The following is a 27,131-nucleotide window of genomic DNA, read 5'->3' as shown; positions in this document are numbered from 1 at the left end:
TAATCATAATGCGGTATTCCCAGAGTAATTCGGAGACTGCTACCATGTACCATACTATAATAGCATTAAGGATTGATTGCAATGCAGATCCAGTATAGAATGGGGCCTCTGATTATTAACCCCAACTGGGCAAAGGCATCTAAATATTCAAACAGTAAGGTGCAATCATTTATGTAGAATAAACTATATTCCAAACGGAAGCATCCTCATCATTCAGCATTTACTTACTCTGTCCTATACATTCAAGCATCTGTGCAATATAGTGGCTACTCTGCTCCTTTAATAACAAGATGGATAATCATATTTTGTTTAGTAAATCTCCCCTAAATACAGACAGATGTTTATTTGTAGTCTATTACTTTATGGTATTTCCAGGAAGAAGAATAAAAGTAAAGCAGAGGTTGGATATATTCTGTGCCAAGGCCAATAAAATAAAATCATCATTTAAATAGAAAAAAAGCATATTGATTGAAACAGCGGTTAATGTTGCTTCCATTAACATTCGTCTAAAAAGAATGCTGATACAAGAGGTATGCTATTCGTGCTGGTTTTACCATAAATCCTAATAGTAGTCCAGTGTTAGCACACCTAATATATAGGGGGTACCAAGACAAAATGTTTCATAGTGGCATCATTTGCCTCTCCTCCTGTTTCCAGTTTTACACTCCTGCTGAACTGCCTCCAACAGCAGTCTGGTAGATTCCGATGAATGACGAGATGGTCCCCATGAGGCCAACCAACCATGTGGGAGAGCAGCCGCCCCACATAAAACCAGGGGGCATCCAGTGAATGGCATTAATTAGATCAGAAGAACAGCTGATAATGCACAAAAGTTCTGACCTCATTAGAAATTTAATTTCACCCCGGCTCTTCGGCGTATCACCCCTACAAAAAATAAACAAATTAAAATCTTAAACATAATTTCTCAAGGTGTCTGTCCTTCACGTCCGCAGAGAGCTGATATGCGCATCTCCTCCCTCAGTCTCAGCTCCCATTGACCGAACTTCCAAGTGAATTCACTGCATACCCTTAATCAAATACCATCAGGCAAGGGCAAGAGCTGTCACTACTACCGGCATCACCAACCTTGCTGAGAAGACCCTGGTCTTAGTTTGCCTGAACCTACTCATCTTAGTACTTTTATCAACCAAAAAAAATATTTCTTAGTTCTTAATTACATTATTCCACAGAAGAGAAAAAATAACTAAAAATGAAGAGTCGAGAATGTATGTACCATCAGAACACATACATCGATAAATATATACGCTTTCTAGAGTTGATGCATATTTAAATATACTTTTTTTTCATATTTATTTTGTAAATATTGCAAACCTTTGTAATAAGTGTTATAATAGTTATAATCCCCCCATCATATTTGCTGTAGTGTAGTTATCACACACACACCAAAAAGAAAGATAAAACAAACCAATGCTGAGTGAGAGCACTATAAGATATATAAATAACCACAAATAGATAGTTTGGTGCAGCAGCTCATGGAAAGAAATTGCCTATCCTTTTCGTTCATAATCAGAAACAAATCAAATAGAAGCAATAAAGTTGGGTAGATTGCTCACACAATATTAAACACACAAATACATGTATTACGTGATACATAAGACCAATAAAAAAAAACAGCTTTTTCATTTAGTGAGCTAAATATTTATAGGTCAGAATTACACACTATGGGGCATATTTATTATAATTTGTGTGAAATACACCAAAAATGGTAATTTTCAGTGAACACCAATAAAATGTTAGCATCATCAGGATGTATGTAAGGGGGAGTTACGCAGCAAATATCAGAGATATCTGCTGTGGTTCCCCCATTTCTGATTGCAATAGTAGCCCCCATAGGTTTCTTTGGAGGCTGCTATAATGTGAGATTTACCAAGCTCTGATCAGCTGGGTCCTGAACCAGCATTAGCGATCATTTAAATTTTACACAGCGCTGTGTGATTATCATTAAATGGCAGTGATAATTTTTTATTGCCGCAATAAGCTGTGATTTATAATTATCATTACCAAGTTCCGATAAATAGGCCCATCTATAATACTGCAAATCCCCGAAAATCGTCCTGTGTGTCCCCGGCAGGGGTGTGCTCAGTGTTGTCCACAACACTGAGCGCAACACTGAATGAAATCAATAACTATTTTGTTCAGTGCCAGGCTCCCTCCCTCATCCATGAACATGTTCAACCTGACATTATCGTTAGGTTGGACAGGAGGTTCGGGCGATGAACGCCAACTACCAACTACAAACTGGAGCGCACATTAGTAGTTGCCGTTCATCGTTTTGGCCCAGAAACTGACCAATTTTTTTGAACGACTGAATGATAACGACGTCGTTATCGTTCAGTCGTCCAGAAAAAAAAAAAATCAACCCGTGTGTACGCACCTTAAGTGAAAAGTAGCTGTAATTGGACATGAAGCACGAGGCTTAGAACTTGAGCAAAGTACATTCAGCACTCCTGTTTTATAACAAAATCCTCCAATATTTATCTGAACAAATGAGAACTTAAATGATGTCAAATAATATCCAATATTCGCCCCATACCCCGTTCATCGTAAAACCTCCATAGTATTTTAATAAACCACAACCAGTAAGGAGGCGATGGCATCTTTTGCTCGTGGCCTCGTTTTTCTCTATGCTTCTTCTGACTCAAGCAAGTCCCACCTCCCGTCCAGATAGTTATGTACCTGTGGTGATGGAGCACGGTGCCACCATTTATTGAGGAACTCTATATGGCCTCAATGAATGGTAGTGGGCGGAGCTCTTCAGCAGGGGTGCCCATCAGGGATATATCCGGGTAGGTAGGAGGTGGAACTGCGCTAGGGATGGTGGGGTGTCCATCGAAGGTTACCTTAAATAGGTCCATCGGTAATTACCATAGATGGCACAAAAAACATCACAGTATAGTGTACTAATCGATGGCCACTGCTGCTGGGGGCACGGCCGGCCACGGACCAATGACAAACTGAGGGCAGAGCTTGGTGGCCGCCGGGGGGGCAAAGTTCCGTCAAGAAAAAAAAAAAAATATTCGGCTCCCACTCGTCCGCTGATGTCGAAGAACCATTGGCTCTCTGCCATCGATAGAAACACCATCGACAGTTAACCATCGATGATTGCTAACTATCAGTGGTCGATGGCCATCCCTAGACTGTGCTTGAGAGTCACGAGGGACACACAAGAGGAGGTTACACAGAATGAGAAGGAGGCAGGGTTGAGAAGGAGCCGGCCAATTAGTGAATGATTTCCTTAGAAAACTAGAGTGGTACCCCTCCATGGGGAGGTGCCCTTGTTTGCCCCTCTGCTCGAATGGCTCTTGCCTATAAATCTTTCTCTCCTATCACTCGGCAGATCCATGTCCCTCACTGAAGTGTGTCATACCCACCAAGCGGCGGCAGCCAAAGAGAAGGGGGAAGGGTTTAAGAAGAGGACAGAAAGAGGACTAATGGTAAGCATGGGAAAAGAGAGGTTGAGAGAGAAATATGCTACTCACTGCAGCTTGTTAGCATTTGCCAACTGGCAAAAGTCACAAGGAGATGTAAAGAGATGGGGGGATAAGAAGTGAAGACAGATAGTAAATGAAAAATATAAAAGAAAGCCAAAAAGTCAAATAAACAACATGGCAAAGGTGGTAGACAAAAAGGAGGGGAATGGGTGTGTACGAGGAAGGTGGTGGTGATGGTGAAAAAAAAAACAAATAAAACCCCCAAGAAAACTAAAAACAACCTTAAGGGATCAATTTATCATGAAATATTTGCAGCTTATTTCCAGAAAACACCTGTTTTGGGGGGATAACCACAAATATTTAGTATCCCCCGAATGTATGACAGAGGGATCGCAGCAGATATCTCTGATATATGCTGCGAACCCTCCAATCCAGCCGGCAGCCGCGACCCCCATAAGTGTCTATGTGGCATGCGATGCTGCCATATTTACCAACATCTGGAATGCGATGTGTAGCCTATGTGCTACACATTACATCACATAATTAACAGTGAGAGGGTTCCATAGGTGCAGGATCCCTTTCGGAGCGCCTGTCCCTGCGGGTGCATTTTGTTACATCCCAGCCCTATGAACGCAACCTGCAACATGATCATGGTTGATAATATCGCACCCAGGGCCTGATTCAGAGCCGGACGCTATTTGCACTCGCTCGTTCAGAAAAAGGGGCCGGCTATTTAAATTGAGCGCTCGCTCTTTGCGGTCTGTTGACACCTCTATGTCTGAGCGAGCGAGCGAGCGAACAAAACATGCGCTCGCTATTTTGTAGAGACGCCCCTTGGCCGTTCGCATCATACGTCATCTCCACTATTTATTTGATTAATCGAGTACATCGAAAGGCGTCTGAACTGCTCGCAGTGCTTGTGGTTGGATTTTCCTACCGCAATCATGCGAACAGTTCAGGCTAAGAAACAACCAAGTGACGTGGTCGATGACGCTGCTTTGTTAATTATGCACACCCTTAAAACGCCCGTTTTGACCGTTTGGCACGCGTGCGTTCGGATCACCACTCCCCGTTTTCAAGCACCTTCCCCTGTTACCACCCACAAACGCCTCATCCTGTCACTCAAATTAGCAGGCACTCGCTATTTTGCGAGCGCTCGATTTCCGACCACAATGACTGGTTGGCACATGCGCATTACGACCCATACGCATGCGCGGATGTGCGAACATCGCTCGGAGCGAACGAGCGGCTCTGAATCAGGCCCCCAGATCGCAATGCAATTGCGATCTTTTAAAAAAGGGCCACTTACCGAGAAAATGGCACAAGAAACAAAGAAAGAAACCAAAACTCACAATAATAGGCAATACATCAAAAAAGCGTAAGACATAGAAGAATATACAAAAACTAAAGTAAAAAGTAGAGAGAGAAAAGAACGAGTAATAGAAAGGGGAAAAGAAAAAGAAAGCAACAGGGAGATGATGGAAGAAGGGAAAAAAAGAGGGGGTGATGGGATGAAGAGGAGGAGAGAGACAGAGAAAGGTGGAACAGAGAGAGGAACGGGGGGGGGGGGGGAGGGAAGGAAGACGGGGAAAATGGAAGGGATTTATAGTTGTCTAGTTAACAATGATTTTACATTCTCCTTTCCAGAAGGCTTGTCAGCAAGCAATTTCTCTGCAAGAGATGCCTCTACCTCTGCATTACAATATTTGAGGCTAATTGAATTCGGTCCATAATAGGATACAAGGCATGGGATAGGTGAGGAGTACTGAACTAATGTTGGTACAGCAGGGGTGAAAATTAGCAGCACTGTACATTAGAAATAATGAATGGCACTAATGTATTTATGCTACTGTCGTATACTTCACAGTAACTAGTAAGTAAGATTAAGGACAATTTCTATCCACAGAAGAGCATGGCAAAATAATATATTATTCTATTATAATTACCCCATGCTGCTGCAGTCACCCACAACTAGACTGCAATAATTGCCTCATGCTTCTGTCACTGACTACACTGATAATTACCAGTTACAAATGCAGACATCAAACATTACACAGTTTACATGTATTCTTCTACTATCTCATGACCTAAACTATTTGAACCTTAATGAAATAATGTATTGAACAGATTTAATTACCCTAAGGTTCAACTTGTAGTCTAGATAGAATGTAACATACAGACAAATTAGTGCAAGCACACATTAGGTGCAAGCATACATTCTCTCATCTATACACACAAATTTAGCACATTAAGGATATTAAGGATAGAGAAAAAGAAGTATAGTATAGTTTTTCCCTCTTCTTTTTCTCTATCCTTAGTGTGCTAAATTTGTGTGTATAGATGAGAGAATGTGTGCTTGCACCAATTTGTCGGGGTACGCACACACTCACCTATACATTATCATTCATGTTTTCTTATATATAATAATAATTTGTCTGTATGGTTTCTGTATTTAAATGGATTGTAGCTACCACTGTGTCTGTTCAGGCTCTTATAGTTTCAGTTTATATAGTGAGTTTATTGCATGTACAGTTTTATTCACTTATTATTTATTTATGGAGTATTCCCATTTATTTACATCTGGAGGTAGTGTGTGTTCATTTCCTTTTGTGTAATTATGAGTATGCCCCTAGTGTCGATTCCTAATATATAGAGAGCATGTTTTCTTAGCGTGCATTCTGTAACCATGGTAACGCATTGTGGTCAAAATTTCCCCTTATTACTGGTGCATTGGCTATGATGGCCTCTTTCCACGCATGTTCTTTATTATATATTTCTATTTTGAACATTATATAAATTGTCCTCCAGGGCCCGCCATGTTTCCATGGCAATACACTGGACGCTCCCAGCCGGATGCGGAGTGCACCATGTTGCGGCTGCACTTGGTCCGGCTGAGACCAGGTGATTTGGGAAGTCACGTGGTGATTACTTCCGCTGGGACGGGTATTTGAGCCGCCCTTGGGCTCTATTTTGAAGTGTATGCACACGAGTGCACTCCGTTGTCCCAGAAGATCGCCAGTGAGTTGTGAACTTGCATGGCTGTGTGTGGTGTACACACGAATCTGGTAAGTGCTGTTTATTTATTTGGTTAGATTTGCTGCAATGAGATGTCACTGCAGCAGTGATTCTGCATCTGGGGGCATGCTAGCAGAGCTAGTAATGGGATACGTTTGTTTCCTTGTGATTATGTTGTGTGGACCTGCAGTTAGCAGTATTGCTGTATAGTGATTATATTATCCCATTCTGATTTAGGCTACTATACTATCGGATTCACCTCTACGATATTAGCATGGTACCAGTCATGATTGGTTATAGTGTTAATAGATATATTTTTTTACAGTCTATTTGTATATGACATAGAGAGGGGGTAAGTTTTGTATACACATGCAGTGTACGCTTTCTTGGTTTCCATACACATAGTGTGTTAATTTTTCTGCTTGAAATTTTTTTGATGACGGCTATATAGAGCCTGATAGACATTATCAAAATGTTATATTATTTTCTGTATACCCTTCTGGTATTTTTTTACTTTGAAGATCGATATTATATATATATATTTTTTCTATTTCATTTTTTAGATATAATACGCAATTGTGTGCATCGAGCATGATGTAGATTTTGTGCCAGTCTTGAGAAAGGTTCAAATTCCGAACCGAAACGTCGACAATACCATTCATATGGCTAAATGTGGATAACATTTTTAACCTTGAAGAATAAAATTATGACATTATTTGGATTTATTAGAGACTCTAATTTCTTTATTGGTGAGTGCTCATAAATAGGAGACTGGATATATGTGGAGATTAAATATATATATATATATATATATATATATATATATATATTATACATACACACACACACACACATATATATATATATATATATATATATATATATATATAACTTACGCTAAATGTTTTCCTTTGCTTCTTCTTAACTTAAGTAAATTTCTTAAAGACCTGGTGGTGAAAGGGTATAATAAAGTTGTACAATGTTAATTATCTCTGTAATACTTCCAATATGTAGACCTTGTCAGCAGGGATGTAACAAACTCCATTCTATCAGAGGATTACAGTAAAATCGTTGGACCTAACCAATCGACACCTAAAGATCAAAGCCATTTTAGATTATGGGCTTGATCCAGAGATATATGTTATACAGTTTGAGTCTCCCATATCCAAATATTCCAAAATACGGAATATTTTTAGCATGACCGAGGTAGGGAAACCTTTGATTTTTGATGTATCAACGTACACAAACTTTGTTTAAGGCAAAAAATTATTAAACATGAAGTATAAAATGACCTATGGGCGGTGTGTATAAGGTGTATATGACATATAAATGAGTTTCATGTATCTACACAATCTTTGCTTGAGCCACAAAATTATTGAAAATAAGGTGTATATGAAACATAAATGCATTCTGTGTTTAGATTTGGGCCCTATTCCTAAGACATTTCAAATATGATATGCAATTATTCCAAAATACGGAATATTTCGTTATCCAAAATACCCCTGGTCCCAAGCATTTAGCATATGGGAGACTCTACCTGTATATAATCTCATACACACACACTACAGTGTTCTCCCCAGGCTGTTTTCTGCGGGCGCATCGCCCGGCAGAAACAGCATGCCGACTGGCACTTTTCCCCGCCGAACCCCGCTGTCCCCCACTGTAGAACGCTGGCTTCTGAAGTGACCGGAGGCTAAAAAAGCCTCTGATCGCTTCAGAGGCCAGCGTTCCCAGTGATGCACTGCGCGGGTGACGTCATGACGTCACCCGCGACGTGAGGAGCCTGCCCCGTGCGCCTGCTGGATCTAGTTAGATCCAGTCAGCGCGAGGCAGCGACAGCGGCCAGAAAGTAAACTGCTGGGCTGGGGCTAGGACCAGTCTGGGGGCACTGCATAAGGGACACTATTAAACCTGGGGGCACTGCATAAGGGGCCAGCCTGGGGGCACTGCATAAGGGACCAGTCTGGGGGCACTACTTCAACCAGGGGGCACTGTATAATGGGCACTTTTGACTGAGAGCCAGTGGGGAAGCAGCCTAAGACCTGTCGGGCAGGATTGGTAAGGGAGATACCGCTTTTCGCGGAGCGCGCATAATTGCGAAGGCCGCCACCAAGCTACTTTTGGATGCCTCCCGGCTGGAAAAAATTTCTGGGGAGAACACTGTACTATAATATATATATGTGAAACGTTGATAATGTAGTTATGGTCACAATGATTTATTGAATACAATTTGTTTACACTGTGAACTGGAGTGCCGCCTCGTTCTTATATTTAAGCACTTCTGGAGACATATATATATATATATATATATATATATATATACACACATATATACTACAACCAATGGCGGCACTCCGGATAACAAACGATGCGGACACTTAGCTGGTTTCAGCGACGTTTCAGCGCCTTTAATCAGCGCTTTTATCAAGCATATACAGTAATACAAAAGTGAATAACAGACTTAAATAGCTCACCACCCAGCAGGCCAAACCTCCGATGTAGCACACGTGCGCTGCCAGACAACAGTCGCACAGGACATGACGTCATGGTCAGCCGCTGGTGTAACCATAGTGATATGAATGCACACTAATACTCACTGTGACTGCTCATCGAATGATCATAAGATAAAAGCAAACTCTGTGTCAAAACCGAAAAGCGGCCTGAAACAGAATATGCACCATTAAGTGAAAATGAATGAGAACACCAATACTCTAAAACTTACTCTCGGCAGACTGCCGTAATTATGCTAAAAGCACCATGACCACTACCTACACCTATACAAACATGACCGACAACATCAACACGACGTACCTAAACATATATGACATTGGACACATAAAACGATGTCAATTTACAATGTACAACAAAATGTTAATGCACACAATAAACAGATGAACAGCAACCGATATGTACCCACTTTGTATCAACCCACAAAAAACTTATTATGACTATAATCAGGCCCAAAAATTAACGGAGACTACACTAAGATGTAAAATGGTGTCCGAACATATCAAACAGCCCCCTTGGAAGCAATAATCTGTTAATCGCTACGACAAGCACCACTAACTGTTAAATGATAGACTCTATAGATGTTTATACAAAGCATTGAAGACCTAAAGTCTCATTCAAACCACGAGGAGCCAATGTCTCTAACCTCATGATCCAATTGGCTTCACACTGTAACAGTTTCTTGCCACGATCACCACCTCTCTGTAGAGGAGGCACATGGTCAATAATACAATAGCGTAACGTCGCAATGCTATGTTTAGCCTCAAAAAAATGTCTGGCTACAGGCTGTTCACTGGTGCCGCTAGCAATAGCAGCCCTAATAGCTGACCTGTGTTGCGCCATACGGACTCGGAGTGTACACTCTGTCTTCCCTATGTACATTTTAGAACAAGGGCAGATAATCGCATAAACAATGTATGAACTAGTGCATGTAAGGTGATAGCGTATATTATATTTCACACCTGTGAATGGATGGAAAAACGAAGGCCCTGTCTGTAAATAGCTGCAAGTGGTGCAGTTGGAACATTTATAGCAACCCAATTTAGGATTACCCAAAAAGCTGCTTTTCTTGGATTTACCCAATTGGGTGATGTCATTACGCACTAAAAGGTCTTTGAGGTTTCTACCTCTGCGATAACAAGACATAAGAGATGAATTGATGAGGGGTTGAAGGTGCTTATCTGTGCTGATGATTGGCCACAGACGTTTAGCTTGTCGATTGATGGAGGAACTCATGTGGTTAAAGTTGTTAACCCATATATGCCTATTAGACTGAGCATTCTTAACGGTACTAGGAGCACCAAGCAGTTTATCTGCTGGAATTGCCAATGCTTTAAGTTTGGCTTTGCTCAAAGTTGCCAAACTGTACCCTCTTTGTAAAAAATTAGTCAGCATCCTATCTAGTTGTTTGATCCCTTCCTCTCGATCTTTCGCTATACGCAAAGCACGTAAAAACTGTGAGAATGGTAAAGAGTTTTTTAATGGTGCTGGATGTGCACTACTGGCCAGTAACACGTTGTTCCTGTCAGTGGCCTTGGTAAATAAAGAGGGAACTAATCTACCTCCACACTTGGTAACCGTAACATCTAAGAAATTCACCGAAGTGAGACTGGTGTGGTACGTGAATCTCACAGGTCTATGCAAATTGTTATATTGCTCAATCAAATTGACAAATGCCTGTGTGGTATCTCCCCACACAATCAACAAATCGTCGATATATCGGTAAAAAGCCAATATGTTTTTAGAAATATTGGGATCAGAAAAAAATACTTCATGTTCAATGGCGAACATATACGAATTAGCATATGAAGGGGCCACATTAGACCCCATAGCGCAACCAGACAGCTGCAAGTAATAAGCGCCATTAAACATAAAGTAATTTCTAGTGAGTGTTAATTCTAACAACTGTATAAATAATTCCTCATTGATGCCCTTGAATAAGGGATTATCATGTATTAAATTCCTGGTGGCATGTAAACCTTCCCCATGGGGGATACACGTGTATAGGCTACATACGTCCACCGAACATAAGACACAATCTAAAGGTAAATCAGGAAGATCCACAAAAGATTTTAACAAAGTATTAGTGTCCTTTAAGTATGATGATCTAGCTTGAACACATGGTTGCAGCAACGCGTCCAAATAAGTGGATATCGGTTGATACAATGAGCCACGAGCAGCGATGATGGGCCGACCCGGCGGCCTAATGGGATCTTTGTGTAACTTGGGAATCAAATAAAGCAATGGTCTGATGGGAAACTTTACTTCCAAAATTTTTTTAATAGCAGCAGGAATAGTTCCCATGCGACAAGCTTCATCTAGTATAGCATCCAATTCCTTTTTAAAAATGCACGTTGGATCCTGTGCGAGTTTTTTGTATGTAGTGACGTCACTAAGTTGTCGGGATGCCTCCTCAATATAATCGGTGAGGTTTAACACTACAATCCCTCCCGGTTCAAACGCAGACTGCTGAATAGAAGTCTTAATATAAAAGAATTCTTTGCAGATAAGCCTGCAGTTTCTACATCGATACCCCCTCAATTGATGAAGTTGCAGGAATAGTCTGCGTTTGAACCGATCAGCACCAATGCGTCGATTACCACTTTCACTCGGCTTTTGGATAAAGCAATTAGTGAGGATTCCAATAATAGGACACCTTTTTGGAATCTTACCAAAGATGAACGCATGGCCCTTAAACATCTAGCTGCATATGATGACATCGTATTCCGCCAAGCAGATAAGGGAGGAGGGATTGTAGTGTTAAACCTCACCGATTATATTGAGGAGGCATCCCGACAACTTAGTGACGTCACTACATACAAAAAACTCGCACAGGATCCAACGTGCATTTTTAAAAAGGAATTGGATGCTATACTAGATGAAGCTTGTCGCATGGGAACTATTCCTGCTGCTATTAAAAAAATTTTGGAAGTAAAGTTTCCCATCAGACCATTGCTTTATTTGATTCCCAAGTTACACAAAGATCCCATTAGGCCGCCGGGTCGGCCCATCATCGCTGCTCGTGGCTCATTGTATCAACCGATATCCACTTATTTGGACGCGTTGCTGCAACCATGTGTTCAAGCTAGATCATCATACTTAAAGGACACTAATACTTTGTTAAAATCTTTTGTGGATCTTCCTGATTTACCTTTAGATTGTGTCTTATGTTCGGTGGACGTATGTAGCCTATACACGTGTATCCCCCATGGGGAAGGTTTACATGCCACCAGGAATTTAATACATGATAATCCCTTATTCAAGGGCATCAATGAGGAATTATTTATACAGTTGTTAGAATTAACACTCACTAGAAATTACTTTATGTTTAATGGCGCTTATTACTTGCAGCTGTCTGGTTGCGCTATGGGGTCTAATGTGGCCCCTTCATATGCTAATTCGTATATGTTCGCCATTGAACATGAAGTATTTTTTTCTGATCCCAATATTTCTAAAAACATATTGGCTTTTTACCGATATATCGACGATTTGTTGATTGTGTGGGGAGATACCACACAGGCATTTGTCAATTTGATTGAGCAATATAACAATTTGCATAGACCTGTGAGATTCACGTACCACACCAGTCTCACTTCGGTGAATTTCTTAGATGTTACGGTTACCAAGTGTGGAGGTAGATTAGTTCCCTCTTTATTTACCAAGGCCACTGACAGGAACAACGTGTTACTGGCCAGTAGTGCACATCCAGCACCATTAAAAAACTCTTTACCATTCTCACAGTTTTTACGTGCTTTGCGTATAGCGAAAGATCGAGAGGAAGGGATCAAACAACTAGATAGGATGCTGACTAATTTTTTACAAAGAGGGTACAGTTTGGCAACTTTGAGCCAAGCCAAACTTAAAGCATTGGCAATTCCAGCAGATAAACTGCTTGGTGCTCCTAGTACCGTTAAGAATGCTCAGTCTAATAGGCATATATGGGTTAACAACTTTAACCACATGAGTTCCTCCATCAATCGACAAGCTAAACGTCTGTGGCCAATCATCAGCACAGATAAGCACCTTCAACCCCTCATCAATTCATCTCTTATGTCTTGTTATCGCAGAGGTAGAAACCTCAAAGACCTTTTAGTGCGTAATGACATCACCCAATTGGGTAAATCCAAGAAAAGCAGCTTTTTGGGTAATCCTAAATTGGGTTGCTATAAATGTTCCAACTGCACCACTTGCAGCTATTTACAGACAGGGCCTTCGTTTTTCCATCCATTCACAGGTGTGAAATATAATATACGCTATCACCTTACATGCACTAGTTCATACATTGTTTATGCGATTATCTGCCCTTGTTCTAAAATGTACATAGGGAAGACAGAGTGTACACTCCGAGTCCGTATGGCGCAACACAGGTCAGCTATTAGGGCTGCTATTGCTAGCGGCACCAGTGAACAGCCTGTAGCCAGACATTTTTTTGAGGCTAAACATAGCATTGCGACGTTACGCTATTGTATTATTGACCATGTGCCTCCTCTACAGAGAGGTGGTGATCGTGGCAAGAAACTGTTACAGTGTGAAGCCAATTGGATCATGAGGTTAGAGACATTGGCTCCTCGTGGTTTGAATGAGACTTTAGGTCTTCAATGCTTTGTATAAACATCTATAGAGTCTATCATTTAACAGTTAGTGGTGCTTGTCGTAGCGATTAACAGATTATTGCTTCCAAGGGGGCTGTTTGATATGTTCGGACACCATTTTACATCTTAGTGTAGTCTCCGTTAATTTTTGGGCCTGATTATAGTCATAATAAGTTTTTTGTGGGTTGATACAAAGTGGGTACATATCGGTTGCTGTTCATCTGTTTATTGTGTGCATTAACATTTTGTTGTACATTGTAAATTGACATCGTTTTATGTGTCCAATGTCATATATGTTTAGGTACGTCGTGTTGATGTTGTCGGTCATGTTTGTATAGGTGTAGGTAGTGGTCATGGTGCTTTTAGCATAATTACGGCAGTCTGCCGAGAGTAAGTTTTAGAGTATTGGTGTTCTCATTCATTTTCACTTAATGGTGCATATTCTGTTTCAGGCCGCTTTTCGGTTTTGACACAGAGTTTGCTTTTATCTTATGATCATTCGATGAGCAGTCACAGTGAGTATTAGTGTGCATTCATATCACTATGGTTACACCAGCGGCTGACCATGACGTCATGTCCTGTGCGACTGTTGTCTGGCAGCGCACGTGTGCTACATCGGAGGTTTGGCCTGCTGGGTGGTGAGCTATTTAAGTCTGTTATTCACTTTTGTATTACTGTATATGCTTGATAAAAGCGCTGATTAAAGGCGCTGAAACGTCGCTGAAACCAGCTAAGTGTCCGCATCGTTTGTTATCCGGAGTGCTGCCATTGGTTGTAGTATGTGTCAGTGTATCCCCGTTTGGAGGTCACAGTGAGGAGGGCACCCGGTCCAGTTATACAATATACCTGTGAGTGCCGGATCTTGGAGAGTTATATATATATATATATATATATTTATATTTATTAGGGATGTGCAGGCTCGGATAGGTTCAAGTTTGCACGTTGAGTTTGGATTTTTCCCTCCAAAAAAACGGAACTCAGAAAGAGGCAAAACGTCATCTTGCATGGACGAACGTCATCACTCCTGGACTTTTGTGACTTTTGTCCAGGAACGATGACGTTCGTCCATGCAAGATGACGTTTTGCCTCTTTCTGAGTTCCGTTTTTTTGGAGGGAAAAATCCGAACTCAACGTGCAAACTCGAACCTATCCGAGCCTGCACATCCCTAATTATATATATATATATATATATATATATATTTATTAAGTTTTCAAAAGCAGTCATGTACTGATACTTTTAGAGGATGGGGCATTTACCTTACAATTCCCACCATAAGTGAAAGACCCCATAGGGCAGTACTGGCTGTCCACCATTTATCCGACTTGGTGTGGATAACGCCAGCATCAGCAGCCCAGGCCACGTGCTCACATGGGTAGTACAGCTGGTCAAATATGTTGCCTATGACAGATATCCACCTGATTACATAGTCTTCCTCCTGGGCAGTTTGATAAAAGATAAGCAATTACACAAATCTCATCTCCATTTTCATTATGTAATATTAAACAATGAGCTAAAATTAAAAATATATTAATTTAGCAGTAATAAATCATTTTCCAATTTCATGACAACAAATTTTGACATTGTAATATGATTGATTTATGTGAATCAATAGCAAGTTTGGAGACAGCAAAAGGAACAGCCCTACAACAGCTTCAGAGATCAAGGACATGACACAAAGGGAATGAAAAGGAATTGTTATTTAGGAAAGATGTACTGTAAAAATATCTATATAATACAGGAACTGTATAGAACACAAGGAAGAGTGATATCGGCTAATGGTACAGATTGGTGAAATGGCAAACATAATCAGGATAATTGGCTGCTATGGAGAATAAAAACACTAAACATGTAGAATAGATGCAAAAATTATGGGAACTACATGTTTTATATTCTGCCCTCCATAATCATTTAGAGAACAAAACGCTAGTGTGTATGTAGCCTAGTATTAGCTATCCATTCTATGTACAGATGTGTCCTCCTACATCTAGCCTCCTTGCGCGTTAAACAGCCCTTCTAGTTGCGCCGAGCGTCTTTCATGCGACTTTTTACCTTCAAATGTGTCTTATTCGCACAACAATGTGAATAGGACGCAGAAGCAGCTTCTGCTGATTATAGGCATGCCACATATAATTTTAATCTGTGTGTGACTGCGGTTGTATCTGCATATGAAACGCTACGTTAGTGTCACAGCCACTGACACTGTAACGTAGTGTTTCGCATGCAGATACCCTCGCACTCACACACAAATTATAGGCATGCCACATATAATTTTATTCAGCAGAAGCTGCTTCTGCATCCTATTCGCATTGCTGTGCAAATAAGACTCATTTGAAGGTAAAACGTTGCACAAAAAGATGAGTCACATTGAACTCCAGCGCTATGTGTAGCGAGACTTGTAGCGAACGGAGGATAGATGTATGTGGACACATCCATACATTGGCTATGATTTGTGGTGTGTCATCTAGTACTTGGAAGACGTGTGGATTGATCAACAGACCTTCTTTCCCAGACCATACTGAAGAGAGTATGTGAACATGGACAAGTCATCGAACAGTCTCAGTACGGTCCGGCAGTTGCTTAGCTGTGAGGCCACGATAAGAAGACTCTTTCCCCAATGCTGCTTTGCTCCATGCTTCAATGTAATGACGCCACCCAGAAGCTGGCAGCTGTAGCATAGTGTCCGTATCTATGACCAGAAACAAATATAAGCAAATACCAATGAAGGTACGATCTATAACCTTTCCTTATTAGAAAGTACACATTAAATGAATACAGAGGGGATGCGGTCAATATCCCGACCGCTGGAGTTTCGAAGGTAAGTAGCAGGGTTGGGGGGGGGGGTGTTAGAGTTAGGGCCTAGGCATTAGGGGGAGGATTAGAGTTAGGCACTAAGGGGGGAGAGTAAGGTTTAAGGTGCTGGGAGGGGGAGGTTAGGTTTAGGCACTAGGGGAGGGATGAAGGGGGTTAGGATACAGACCGACAGGTGTCGGTATCCTAAGCCTGTCAGGACGCCAGCATCGGGATTCTAACCGCCGGGATCCCGGGAGCCAGCATCCCGGTCCCATCCCATGCAGAGAACTGGAGGCTGCCAAACCTTGATTAAATGTTAATAAAAACTGACACAAGGCAATTCAAATCTCAGCAATAGCTGCGAGGTGCCAGCGCTCTGACCGTGTCACCGGCACTTTGCGTCCAACAACACAGGAAAATCTGCAATGTTGCTGTACTGTAATTTTCAGGGATGAGTGCAGCTGAACAACATGACAGCTCATCCCCGGGAATAGAATATAGGCTAAAGAATGAGAGAGTGAGTAGTTTTCTGTAAAAAGGAAAAATATCCCAATAAATATGTCTCATTGCCTCTGATCATGTTCAAATCAATATATTGGTGTAATATATTAACACATTGAAACAAATATATCTGCAAGTGGCTGGCAATTTCTTGTATGCAGATTCCAATGAAGATCACTAATAAAAACCAAGATTAAGAAAAGCTTCAGAAGAGAAGATATCTGGTATAATGTATGTAAACAGCGTTGATTCATTTAGTATGTGACTGTGCAGTTAGGACTGCACTAATTGACTGTGGCAGTTTAGCAAATAGCTATAACCTTCAGGGGTATATGTACACCTTGCAGAGAGATAAAGTACCAACCAATCAGCTCCTGTCACTTTACAGGCTGTGTTTGAAAAAATTAGAGTTATGGTAGACTTACCTTGATAATTCCTTTTCTTCGAGGTCCTTAGGGCCCACAGGGATACCATGGGGTAATGTGGTTAGAGAGATCCAGGCACCAAACAGTAAAAGCTTTCAGCTCCTAGGATGCCTCGTGTCCTCCTCCATATATACCCCACCCCCAGCCACAGGACTTCAGTTTGTTAACAAGCCTCGAGGCAGGAGAAGGAAAGAAGAGTAGGAAGAACAATCGTACACCGGAAAACACTCTCACACAAGATGAGTGAATCCGTGACCGAAAGAAAAGACAATTTACCCAATGCAGCCAAGTACGTCAGGGTGTGTCCCTTGTGGACCCTATGGACCTTGAAGAAAAGGAGTTATCAAGGTAAGTCTACCATAACTCTAATTTTCTTCTTCAGGGTCCATAGGTATCCACAGGGATACCATGGGGATGTCCTAAAGCAGTTCCCCTAGGGTGGGGGATGCTCCTGAGCAGAAAGGAGAACTCGTCGCCCAAAGGAAGCATCCTGAAAGGCAAAAGTATCAAAGGCATAGAACCCAAGAAAAGTGTGGACAGAAGACCACCTGGCTGCCTTACACAACTGTTCAGCAGAGGCACCCGACTAAAAGCCCATGATGGCCCTACAGACCGAGCAGAATGCATTGTCACCGTGTTTGGGACAGGGAGATCAGTCTATGTATACACCCGAAAGTCATACGGAACCATTGAACCAGGGTCTGCTTATTAGCTGGCCATCCTCGTTTGTGAAATCCATACAATACAAAAAGAGCATCTGATTTTCTAACTGAGTTTGTACACTCCACATATATACGGAGAGCACGAACTACATCCAGGGAGGCTTCACCTACAGAGAGGTCTGGAGCCTAAAAAGCTGGAACTACAATTTCTTCATTTACATGAAAACGGGACACTACCTTAGGACGGTAACCCTCCCTTGTATGAAGAACAGCTCTATCCTGGTGAAAATGAGGAGCGACAAGAGAGCGCTGCCAAATCAGAGACTCTGCGTGCAGAAGAGATAGAGAGAAGAAAAAGTGTCTTCGCTGTCAATCATTTCAAATCCACAGAGTCCAAAGGTTCAAATGGGTGAGCTTGTAGCCCCTTAAGAACCAAAGACAGATTCCACTGTGCTACCGGTGGGACAAAAGGAGGCTGAACTCACAGAACTCCCTGAAAAAAAATTCTAACATCTGGTAATGAAGCAATCTTTCTCTGGAACCAGACGGACAATGCAGACACCTGCACTCTCAAAGTGGCCAGGCGGAGACCAAGGTCTAAACCAGCCTGGAGAAAAGCCAGTACCCGGGAACCCCTAAACACCTTAAGGTCATACTGCCTGTGGGAACTCCATTGACAAAAAGAATGCCAAACCCTGTAATAGATGCGGACAGAGGCAGGCTTTCGTGCTCTAAGCATCGTTTGAATTACAGAGCTGGAGAAACCTTTGGCTCTTAAGATGGAAGATTCAAGAGCACGCCGTCAAAAGCCAGACGAGGTAAGTCCGGATGCAGGCAGGGACCCTGCGTTAACAGATCCGGCAATAGAGGAAGAGGACACGGACTTTCTCTGGATAGATTCTGTATGTTGGTGAACCAATGACGTCTGGGCCAAGATGGAGCCGCTAGTATTAGTGTTCTACCTTCCTGCTTGAATTTCCCGAGGACTCTTGGGAGGAGGGAAATTGAAGGAAAGAGATACATCAGCTTGAAGTCCCATCTTACTACCAGTGCTTCCATGAATACTGCTGATGGGTCTCTGGACCTGGACCCGTACCTGGGGACCTTGTGGTTGTGATGTGATGCCATGAGAGCTATGTCTGGTAGACCCCATTTGTTCACCAAGAGCAGAAACACTCCCGGGTGGAGAGACCACTATCCGGCGTGTATGTCCTGATGACTTAGGAAGTCTGCTTCCTAATTCAGGACTCCCAGTATGAATATTGCAGAGATGACCGGAAGATGACGTTCTGCCCAAATCAGAACCTTTGTCACTTCCTTCATTGCTGCATGACTTTGTGTGCCTTCCTGATGATTGAGATAGGCCACTGTAATCGTGTTATCAGAGTGGATCTGGACCTGCCTGTCCTGGAGCAGGTCCTGTGCCATGATAAGTGCTTTGTATACTGCTCGCAGTTCCAGAATATTTATTGGCAGATAACTTTCCTGATTTGTCAATCTTCCCTTAAAGGTGTGGTGACCCGTCACTGCCCCACATCCGTTGAGACTGGCGTCCGTGGTGAGAAGCACCCAATTTAGAATCCAGGATGGACGCCCTTTGTCCAGATGATCCTTTCATAGCCACCACAGGAGGGAGAGACACAACTCTGGAGTGAGCAGGATCCTCTGGGACTTAGATGATTTTGTCCGTTCCACATGGAGAGAATACATTTTTGCAGAGGCCTGGAATGAAACTGAGCATATCCCACCATGTTGAAGGTGGATACCATTGATCCCAGGACCTGCATCGCTGCTAGGATGGATACCCTTCGCTTGTGTACTCTCAATAATAGGGCCGCAATCTTGTCCTCTGGTAGAAAGACCCTTTGTGCGAGAGTCCAGAAGTGCTCCTAGATGTACCATCTGCTGTGTTGGAGAAAAGGATTTCTTCCAATTGATGATCCAGCCGTTCTTCTGTAGGCAGGCAATGGTCAGCTGAAGATGGTGTTGTAAAACAACAGGAGATTTTGCCAATATCAGAAGATCGTCCAGATATGGCAGTATTCTGACTCCCTGACGTCTGAGATAGGCTGTCATGACTGCCATTATCTTGGTAAAAACCTAAGGGTCTGTTGACGGGCCAAAGGGCAGCGCCTGAAATTGGTAATGTTCCTATAGGACAGCAAACTGTAGAATTTGTTTGTGGCATGGCGTAATAGGAACATATATATATGCATCCTGAATGTCCAGGGAAAACATAAAATCCCCAGGTTCCATTGGCAACATAATTGACCAGAGAGTTTCCATACGGAACTTTGGTACATGGATAAACCTGTTGAGGGTTTTTAGATTTAGGATGGCCGATGAGACCCATTCAGTTTCTGAACCAAAAATAGATTGGAATAATAACCATTTCCTTGTTGTAACACAGGAACCGGTATTATTACCCCTCCCTGCAGCAGGGAGTGAATAGCCTCCTGAAGGGCCACTCTGACCTCACCTGATGGAGGAATTGTATAAAAAAACTTCTGGGGAGGATGCCTCCGGAAAGTGAGGGCATACCCGAGAGACTACTTCTCGGACCCAATCATCTGTTGTTGTTTGATCCCAGTAATTCGCAAACTAAAGAAGTTGGCTTCCCACCCTGGGATCCCCAGGAGGAGGCCCGTCCCAATAGGTCCAGTTTTTGTCGTCCGGCTTAGAAGCTGGACGTCTGGCCGGCACAGACCTCTTAGTTTGTCGCCAGGACGTCCTGCAAAAATTAGAAGGTTTGGAGGAAGATATTCCTTTGCTCATCCCTTAGGACAAAAGGTCCGAAAAGAAAACTGCCTAAATTTTATTGTACCCGTAGATGGCTGACCTGCAAACTTAGAAGCCACCAGAGTAGCTATTATCTTATCTTTCCATAGATAGGTAAGGATTCCAGAGCCCTCTTTGATCCTGTATCAACTTTCCAGGATCTTAACCAAAGGACCCTGCGTGCCACTACAGAAGCTGCTGATGCTTAAGCTTCTAAAATTCCAGCATCACCTGCAGCTCCTCCCAAATAAGAGACCGCTTCCCATATATGGGAGATTTACATCCACTGATCTCTGGTAGCATTTGGTAGAGAGTCTTCCAATGCACACATCCATTCTTCAACAGCTTTGGCTACCCAGGCTCCAGCCAAAGCTGGACGGGTAACAGCTCCTGATGATGAAAATATTGCTTTAAGCCATGTTTCAATCTTCCTATCTGTCGAATCCTTAAGAGAAGATGCTGATGGAATAGGCAGCGTAGTATTTCTGAAGTGCGTGACATGAGCATCCACGGGTAGGAGCTACATTCCACTTAGTACATTCAGAAGCTGGGAAAATATACAACGATGTTAATCTTTTATTAACATAAAACTGTTTATCCGGGTTACCCCATGCCTCTTCCATAAGCTCAGTGAGCTGCTCAGATTTATGAAACTCCGCTTTGGCCACCTTCCGCTGTTTAAACACTGGAGCCTCCTTACTAGGGTCTGGGTTCATCATCCTGAATATCTAAGATTGATTTAATCACCCTCAGAAAAGAAGGAACATCCACTGTGGATGGATGGTCCTCCTCTCCTTAGCTAGAAGCTGGAGAAGAACCTTGCGCATCATCTGATTCCTCTGATGATGCGTCTGAATCCATATGCTAAGCAGACCGATAAAAAGAAGCGCCTTAGTAACTACCAGTCTGCTTGCACCAGCTGACTGATCCATACTCTGACTTGAGTAGGCATAAGCATCCATCCGGGAAGGATGTATAGGAGGCGCAAACATAGCATGCTGTGGATACCCCATACAAGGAGTAGCCATACAAAGGAGGACACCCAAGATGGCTCTTGTACAGGGACTGGTATACTGGACTGGTGAGGTGGTTTTTTATAACAGACAGCACACAAAACATCCTTTATAAAGTCCTGAGAGGACAAGCCCCCCAACCAGGCTTTAAATCAAACCGTCACAGGGGCCTCCCCCTCCTGATTCCCTTTACTTTTTGACATATCAATTATAAAGGTAACAATGCAATATAATGAAAAAACTCCATACACATGTAATAGAGGGATGGGGAGAAAGAACAGTGATAGTTAATACTGCCTTTTATTTCTGACTGTCATTTATATCACAGCAGCTAGCAAACAGTCACATACAATGCATATGCAATTTTAGTTGCACTGAGCTCTGAATCAACTACTCAAAAACACAATGCTTGGTAGGATATAGAGCACTATGGACCTCATTCAGAGTCGGTCTGAATGAGGGGAGGATCTCTTGAATTTTCAAGACGTCCTCCTTTGCGGTGGTGCCTTACGACCGCCTAAGGTGATGGTCGCGATGGTCAAGACCATCGCGACCATCGGGGCTTACGACGAGACCCTAGGGTAGGGTCTCCCTTGTCGTAAGCCCCGGAGAGCTTTCGGCTCTGTCTGAGCCGAAAGCTCTCCACTGACATCACTAGTGACATCACTAGTACACTAGTGATGTCAGTGGGGCCGCCCCCAAATGGTAGGCGTTCCCATGGGAACGCCCCCGTTTGGGCTGCCACCCCCCCGGCCCGCCTTCCAAACGGGGCGAGCTGTCAATCAACATCGACAGCTCGCCCGCTTTGGATCGAGACCCACTACAACCGGCGCTGTCGGTCGTAGCGGGTCTCACGCATGCGCACGACGGCGCCGTCGTGCGCATGCTCTGTGGGGGGCCATCGACCTGGTCCGAGCGCATCGTCGCTAACGACTGGGTCTGAATGACCCCCTATGGCCCTCATTCAGAGGCGGTCGGAGGATGGAAGCGGTCGCTCAGAAACTGGGCGGTCTCTTGCATCCTGACCGGCCGCCTCTGTTTCGGTCGTTAGGCTGTGGGTTTACACCCACAGCTCTAACGACCGCTAGGGTGATGGTCACGATGGTCATAGACCATCGGGGCTTACGACGACACCCTAGGGTAGGGTCTCACTTGTCGTAAGCCCCGGAGAGCTTCTGGCTCTGCCAGAGCCGGAAGCTCTCCACTGACATCACTAGTTATGTCAGTGGGGCCTCCCCCAAACGGCAGGCGTTCCCATGGGAACGCCTCCGTTTGGGCTGCCACCCCCCGGCCTGCCTTCCAAATGGGGCGAGCTGTCAATCAACATCGACAGCTCGCCCCCTTTGGACAGAGACCCGCTACGACCGGCGCTGTCGGTCGTAGCGGGTCTCACGCATGTGCACGAAGGAGCCGGCTCCCTCGTGCGCATGAGCACTGGACAAACATCGAGGCGGCCGTGCGGTCGTAGAGTTAAGGTTGTATCAACTTTTAGGAAATGTGTTAAGTGACTGTGGGCTCGATTCAGACCTGCTCACTAGATGCGTTCGCACGCTAGATGCGTATGCAAATTTCGGCAAGGCAAGCGATCGCACATCGAGGCATTAGCACACCCACTATGTCTTGGCGTGCGATCGCTCTGTGTAGGCAGACGCCCACCAGTCTGTCTTAAGACGCCCACTTGCGCACATCATCTCCAGGAAGTGCATGCAAACATCGGTACATCGAGTACCATCGGAAGTGAACGCAGCGCTTGTGGCTGACCATACCCTACAGCAAGCACTGCAAATGCTTCAGTGTGTAATACAACCAAGTGACGTGTACTATGACGCTGCCTCTTAATTATACACACCTCTGAAACAGCGTTAAGACGCTCAGGCACGCCTGCGCTCACACCTCCACTCCCCCGTTTCTAGTGGCCAGCCCCTGTCACCACCCACAAACGGCTACTCCCGTCACTCATTCTGCAGGGCTGTCTATGGGCGGCAAGCGTACATTTCCCGGAAATTGTGTTTTATCCTGTATTTTTAATGAAATATAATGTATGTATCCCAGTTACACTACTGCTGATAAACACATTAAAGCAAATTTTTAAACATTAAAATTCTCCAATATAACAAACTCAGTATATATATATATATATATATATATATATATATATATATCTCACACACACACACACACACACACACACACACACACAGGCATAAGAACAGAAGGGGGGACTCGCCCCCCCAAGCATTTGATATATTTTGCTAAGGTCTGTCCTGTCTCCACCGTGGTCACCTCTGTGTCTGCCTGCTGCTCCACCCAAGCCACTTTGTCAATCTACTCCATTCAGCCCCATACTTACCGTGCTCCTGGTGGCGCATTCCTCCTCCTTACCTGCTAAGTTCTGTTCCCTCTCCTTACAATCAGAGACATTGGTGCATGCTCATATTGGAGACGAGACATAGCTTAGCAAAATTATATGTAGATACACACACGAGAGCAGGAGTGTGGTTAAATAAATAAGGTAACAAGATCTCACATTGCATAAATATATTCGACTCATATAATATACATATAATCAATAGTATGGCCTTGATAAAGATTATTTTTTCACATAGTCCCCATACTTGTCTAAGCATTTGTGCCGACAGTACACCAAGGCATCTATCCCGGCATAGATGAATTCAGTGTGAAGCGCCTGAAGTCAGGACATGACGACTTGCTGAACTTCACAGTCGGTTGCGAATTACCTTTCACCCAGGTGCCTCTTCAATGGTCAAAAGAGATGGAAATCATTTGGTGTCAGGTCAGGACTGTAAAGAGGATGGACCAGTACCTCCCAAAGGTAGCCTAATGCTCATCTTGAACATCTGTCCTGCTGTTATCAAAGGCATTGCCCCAAACCTGTTTCCGTGACATAACATTATCACCGTACACCTCAAAAAGTTGGCGATTTCAGCTGCTGACGTGCCCTTTAGACGCATAAGTCTGATCACACTACGCACCTCAATGTTTGACCAAGTTTTCGTCAGCCCCGCCATCTGATGTTGGGACAGTATGACTGATATGAGGCGCAGTCTAATGGCCGGGAGGGGAAGCAGTGGCCTATCTACTCTGGCCTGATGGGAAATTAGAATGATATAGAATACACACGAGAGGTCTTGTTACATTACTTATTGAACCACCCTTGTATATATATTTATTGATAGAGACACATAGGTAATGTTCCTAGGGGGGGTAGGGACAGGGCCGGCACAACGCAGTCTGCGGGGAAAGCCAAGCTGGAGAGGCGCCCTCACTGCTGGTTGCTTTCTGAGCGCTTTTACAGCTGCACTGTTGCGCCTGTGACAGCAGACTGAGGTAGCCAGTGCAGCGGTGTCATGGGTGGTCCTGACAGGGTGGAACCAGGGGGTGGACCGGGCAGCCGCGGACAAAACTTACATTTAATTTCAGGCGGATTGGCGATCTGGCTAATGGGTGGTCCGGAATAGCCAGATCGCCGATCTGACTGAATTTAAATACAATTAATGTCCGCGGCTACACGGTCAGGAAATGATTTCAATGCCCAGTAGTTGCCCGCCCTTAAGCAGGAGCTATTTCATTCTCCTGCCTTGTTAAGTTGTTATAAGCAGCGCCACTGCCTGGTATTAGCATGTTTATCGGCAGCTTACATGTGCAACATATGCAATGACATCACGCCACATGCGCCCCCTGTTCTCACTGTGTGGTGTGTTGTGCCCAAGAAGAGGAGCAATGGAGGTGGTTACTAGGGGGCACTGTATAGGGGGTGGCCGCTACTGAGGGCACATTATGGGGGGGGATGGACGCTACTGGGGGCACTGTATAGGGGGGACTACTACTGGGGGCAATGCATAAGGGGGACTACTACTACTGGGGACACTTCTACTTCCTGAAATTAGGGGGGATGGGGGGCGCCAGTCCATTACCTTGCCAGGGGCACTCGGATCCCTAGATACACCCCTGGTGAGGGAGGGCTCAAATTTATAGTTTGCAGGTGGATGCAGAACACCCTCGCACTGGCTCAGGGTGGGGGTATGGTTCAACCTTAAGATTAACAGAGCTGATTTAAGAACCTCGACCAAGATTAATATGCACTTACCAGTCTGTCTCTGCCTCTGTATGATTCCAAGACATTTACCAGTCCAGATACTGCAGTTGCCATTGTGACCGTGTTATGAACCAATTATGCAAACGGGGACCTGCGATGCACAACATATATGGTGAAATCGTCTGCAACAATTTTGATGTTCTCTAAAGCTAAATCTAGTACACACACCACAAGCACAGGGCACAGTACACACAGCCTCATGGACTTCAGACTTCTGCGTCCCAGGTCTCTCTCTGACAGGACACGCCCACGCCCGGCAGCTGTGCGGCCCCATTGGTCGAATGTCTGACATCCGGGACTCCTGTCACCCACACTGATATTACATAACTCTACCCTTGTATTAATTAATGAGCTACTGCTAGCAGTAGGGTAGGGGGAGGGAAATAGTGCGAGGCTGCATGAGCCGTGTGTAATGTATAATGAATGAGCGCAGATAAAATAAATCTAGATAATAAGGCGCCATAGAGAGTGCTAGGGTGCGGTACTGCTGCCCCTATGGTGTGGGGCTGCTTAATATGTAGTATGAGTGCAGAGCAGGTAGCATCTCCGGTTACATGTATGTGCTATGTACTACCGTACTCTGTACAGACTGACAATTACTCAGCCACACGCTAAGCCGGTGCCAGACCTGGGAGCGGCTGCGTTACTGCTGGTCCCTCAAACGCTATATATCATGTAGTCCCGTAGGTGGGTTCGACCCGCATGTGCCCGTCCGGACAAAAAGCCGATGTGTTGCTGTTGTCGGTGTGCATGCAGTCTGTGCGCCGGGCGGTGTCGGAGGAGCTGCTGTCTCTTTAATGTGCCGTTGTATCATTACCTGAGGCCGCCCCAGGAACATGGCGGAGTCCGGCGGAGGGGAGTTCGTCTCGCTCGGGCAGAGCAGGTGAGGAGACCCCGGGCAATGGGAGGCCGAGCATTGTGTGATAGCAGGCAGGGGGAGGGAGGCCGCGGAGAGGAGCTGGCCCGAGGCGGTGACATTGTGCTAAGAAGAGACTCCGGGGATCCTGCATGAGAGCAGGCCTCAGAAAGGGGTGTGTAGCATCGGACAGGCACAGACCACCTGGGTATCCATCAAACTTTCACAAGATATTTACGTACATGTGACATGACAGTCTCTGTAATACTAACATGCTGTTACTGTCATGGTCTACAGTGGGTTTAACATGATCAGGCATATGCTCTGTGGTTAGAAGGGTGTGTAGGACTACACAGGATTAAACTACAATTTTATACACTAGTGGATGTATTTGTCATATGGTAAAGTATGCATCATCATT

The 27,131-nt window shown here is 44.0% G+C and overlaps 2 protein-coding genes across 4 annotated transcripts in view; one reads left to right on the top strand and one right to left on the bottom strand.

The window, feature by feature from the left end:
• Nucleotides 1–26,870, bottom strand: PEX11G (peroxisomal biogenesis factor 11 gamma). 3 transcript variants are annotated; one of them, XM_088468975.1, is made up of 6 exons: nt 26,672–26,870; nt 25,846–25,945; nt 16,066–16,254; nt 14,825–15,003; nt 7,364–7,414; nt 1–885 (listed from the first exon to the last, which is right to left on the bottom strand). In XM_088468975.1, exons 2-6 carry the CDS (start codon nt 25,906–25,908, stop codon nt 660–662), a joined length of 708 nt encoding a protein of 235 aa, XP_088325101.1. In that variant the 5' UTR covers nt 25,909–25,945; nt 26,672–26,870; the 3' UTR covers nt 1–659. The 3 variants fall into 3 exon arrangements, with proteins under 3 accessions (XP_088325101.1, XP_088325100.1, XP_088325102.1); XM_088468974.1 differs by lacking the exon at nt 26,672–26,870 and adding an exon at nt 26,023–26,136; XM_088468976.1 differs by lacking the exon at nt 26,672–26,870 and adding an exon at nt 26,048–26,134.
• The window catches only part of KLHL26 (kelch like family member 26), a 53,268-nt gene continuing 52,340 nt past the window's right edge, over nt 26,204–27,131 (top strand). Inside the window, exon 1 of the mRNA XM_088468970.1 lies at nt 26,204–26,737. Within this exon, the coding sequence (XP_088325096.1) occupies nt 26,691–26,737 (47 nt within the window). The 5' untranslated portion in view covers nt 26,204–26,690. The remainder of the gene's footprint in view (nt 26,738–27,131) is intronic.

This window comes from Taudactylus pleione, unplaced genomic scaffold (genome assembly GCF_031769625.1).
Source record: "Taudactylus pleione unplaced genomic scaffold, aTauple2 ptg000087l, whole genome shotgun sequence".
NCBI lineage: Eukaryota > Metazoa > Chordata > Amphibia > Anura > Myobatrachidae > Taudactylus > Taudactylus pleione.
The sequence above is the reverse complement of the archived record's forward strand: the minus strand, read 5'-3'. Positions and strand labels throughout refer to the sequence as shown.

What these genes read in the sequence shown, in the direction of transcription:
- PEX11G (XM_088468975.1), bottom strand. Translation starts at nt 25,908, where the DNA reads ATGGCAACTGCAGTATCTGGACTGGTAAATGTCTTGGAATCATACAGA. An exon ending in AGTATGGTCTGGGAAAGAAG is followed by an intron (nt 15,004 to 16,065) that starts GTCTGTTGATCA and finishes CAAACTGCCCAG; the next exon opens with GAGGAAGACTATGTAATCAG. An exon ending in AGCAAAGGAAAACATTTAGC is followed by an intron (nt 886 to 7,363) that starts GTAAGTTATATA and finishes TATTTTTTGTAG; the next exon opens with GGGTGATACGCCGAAGAGCC.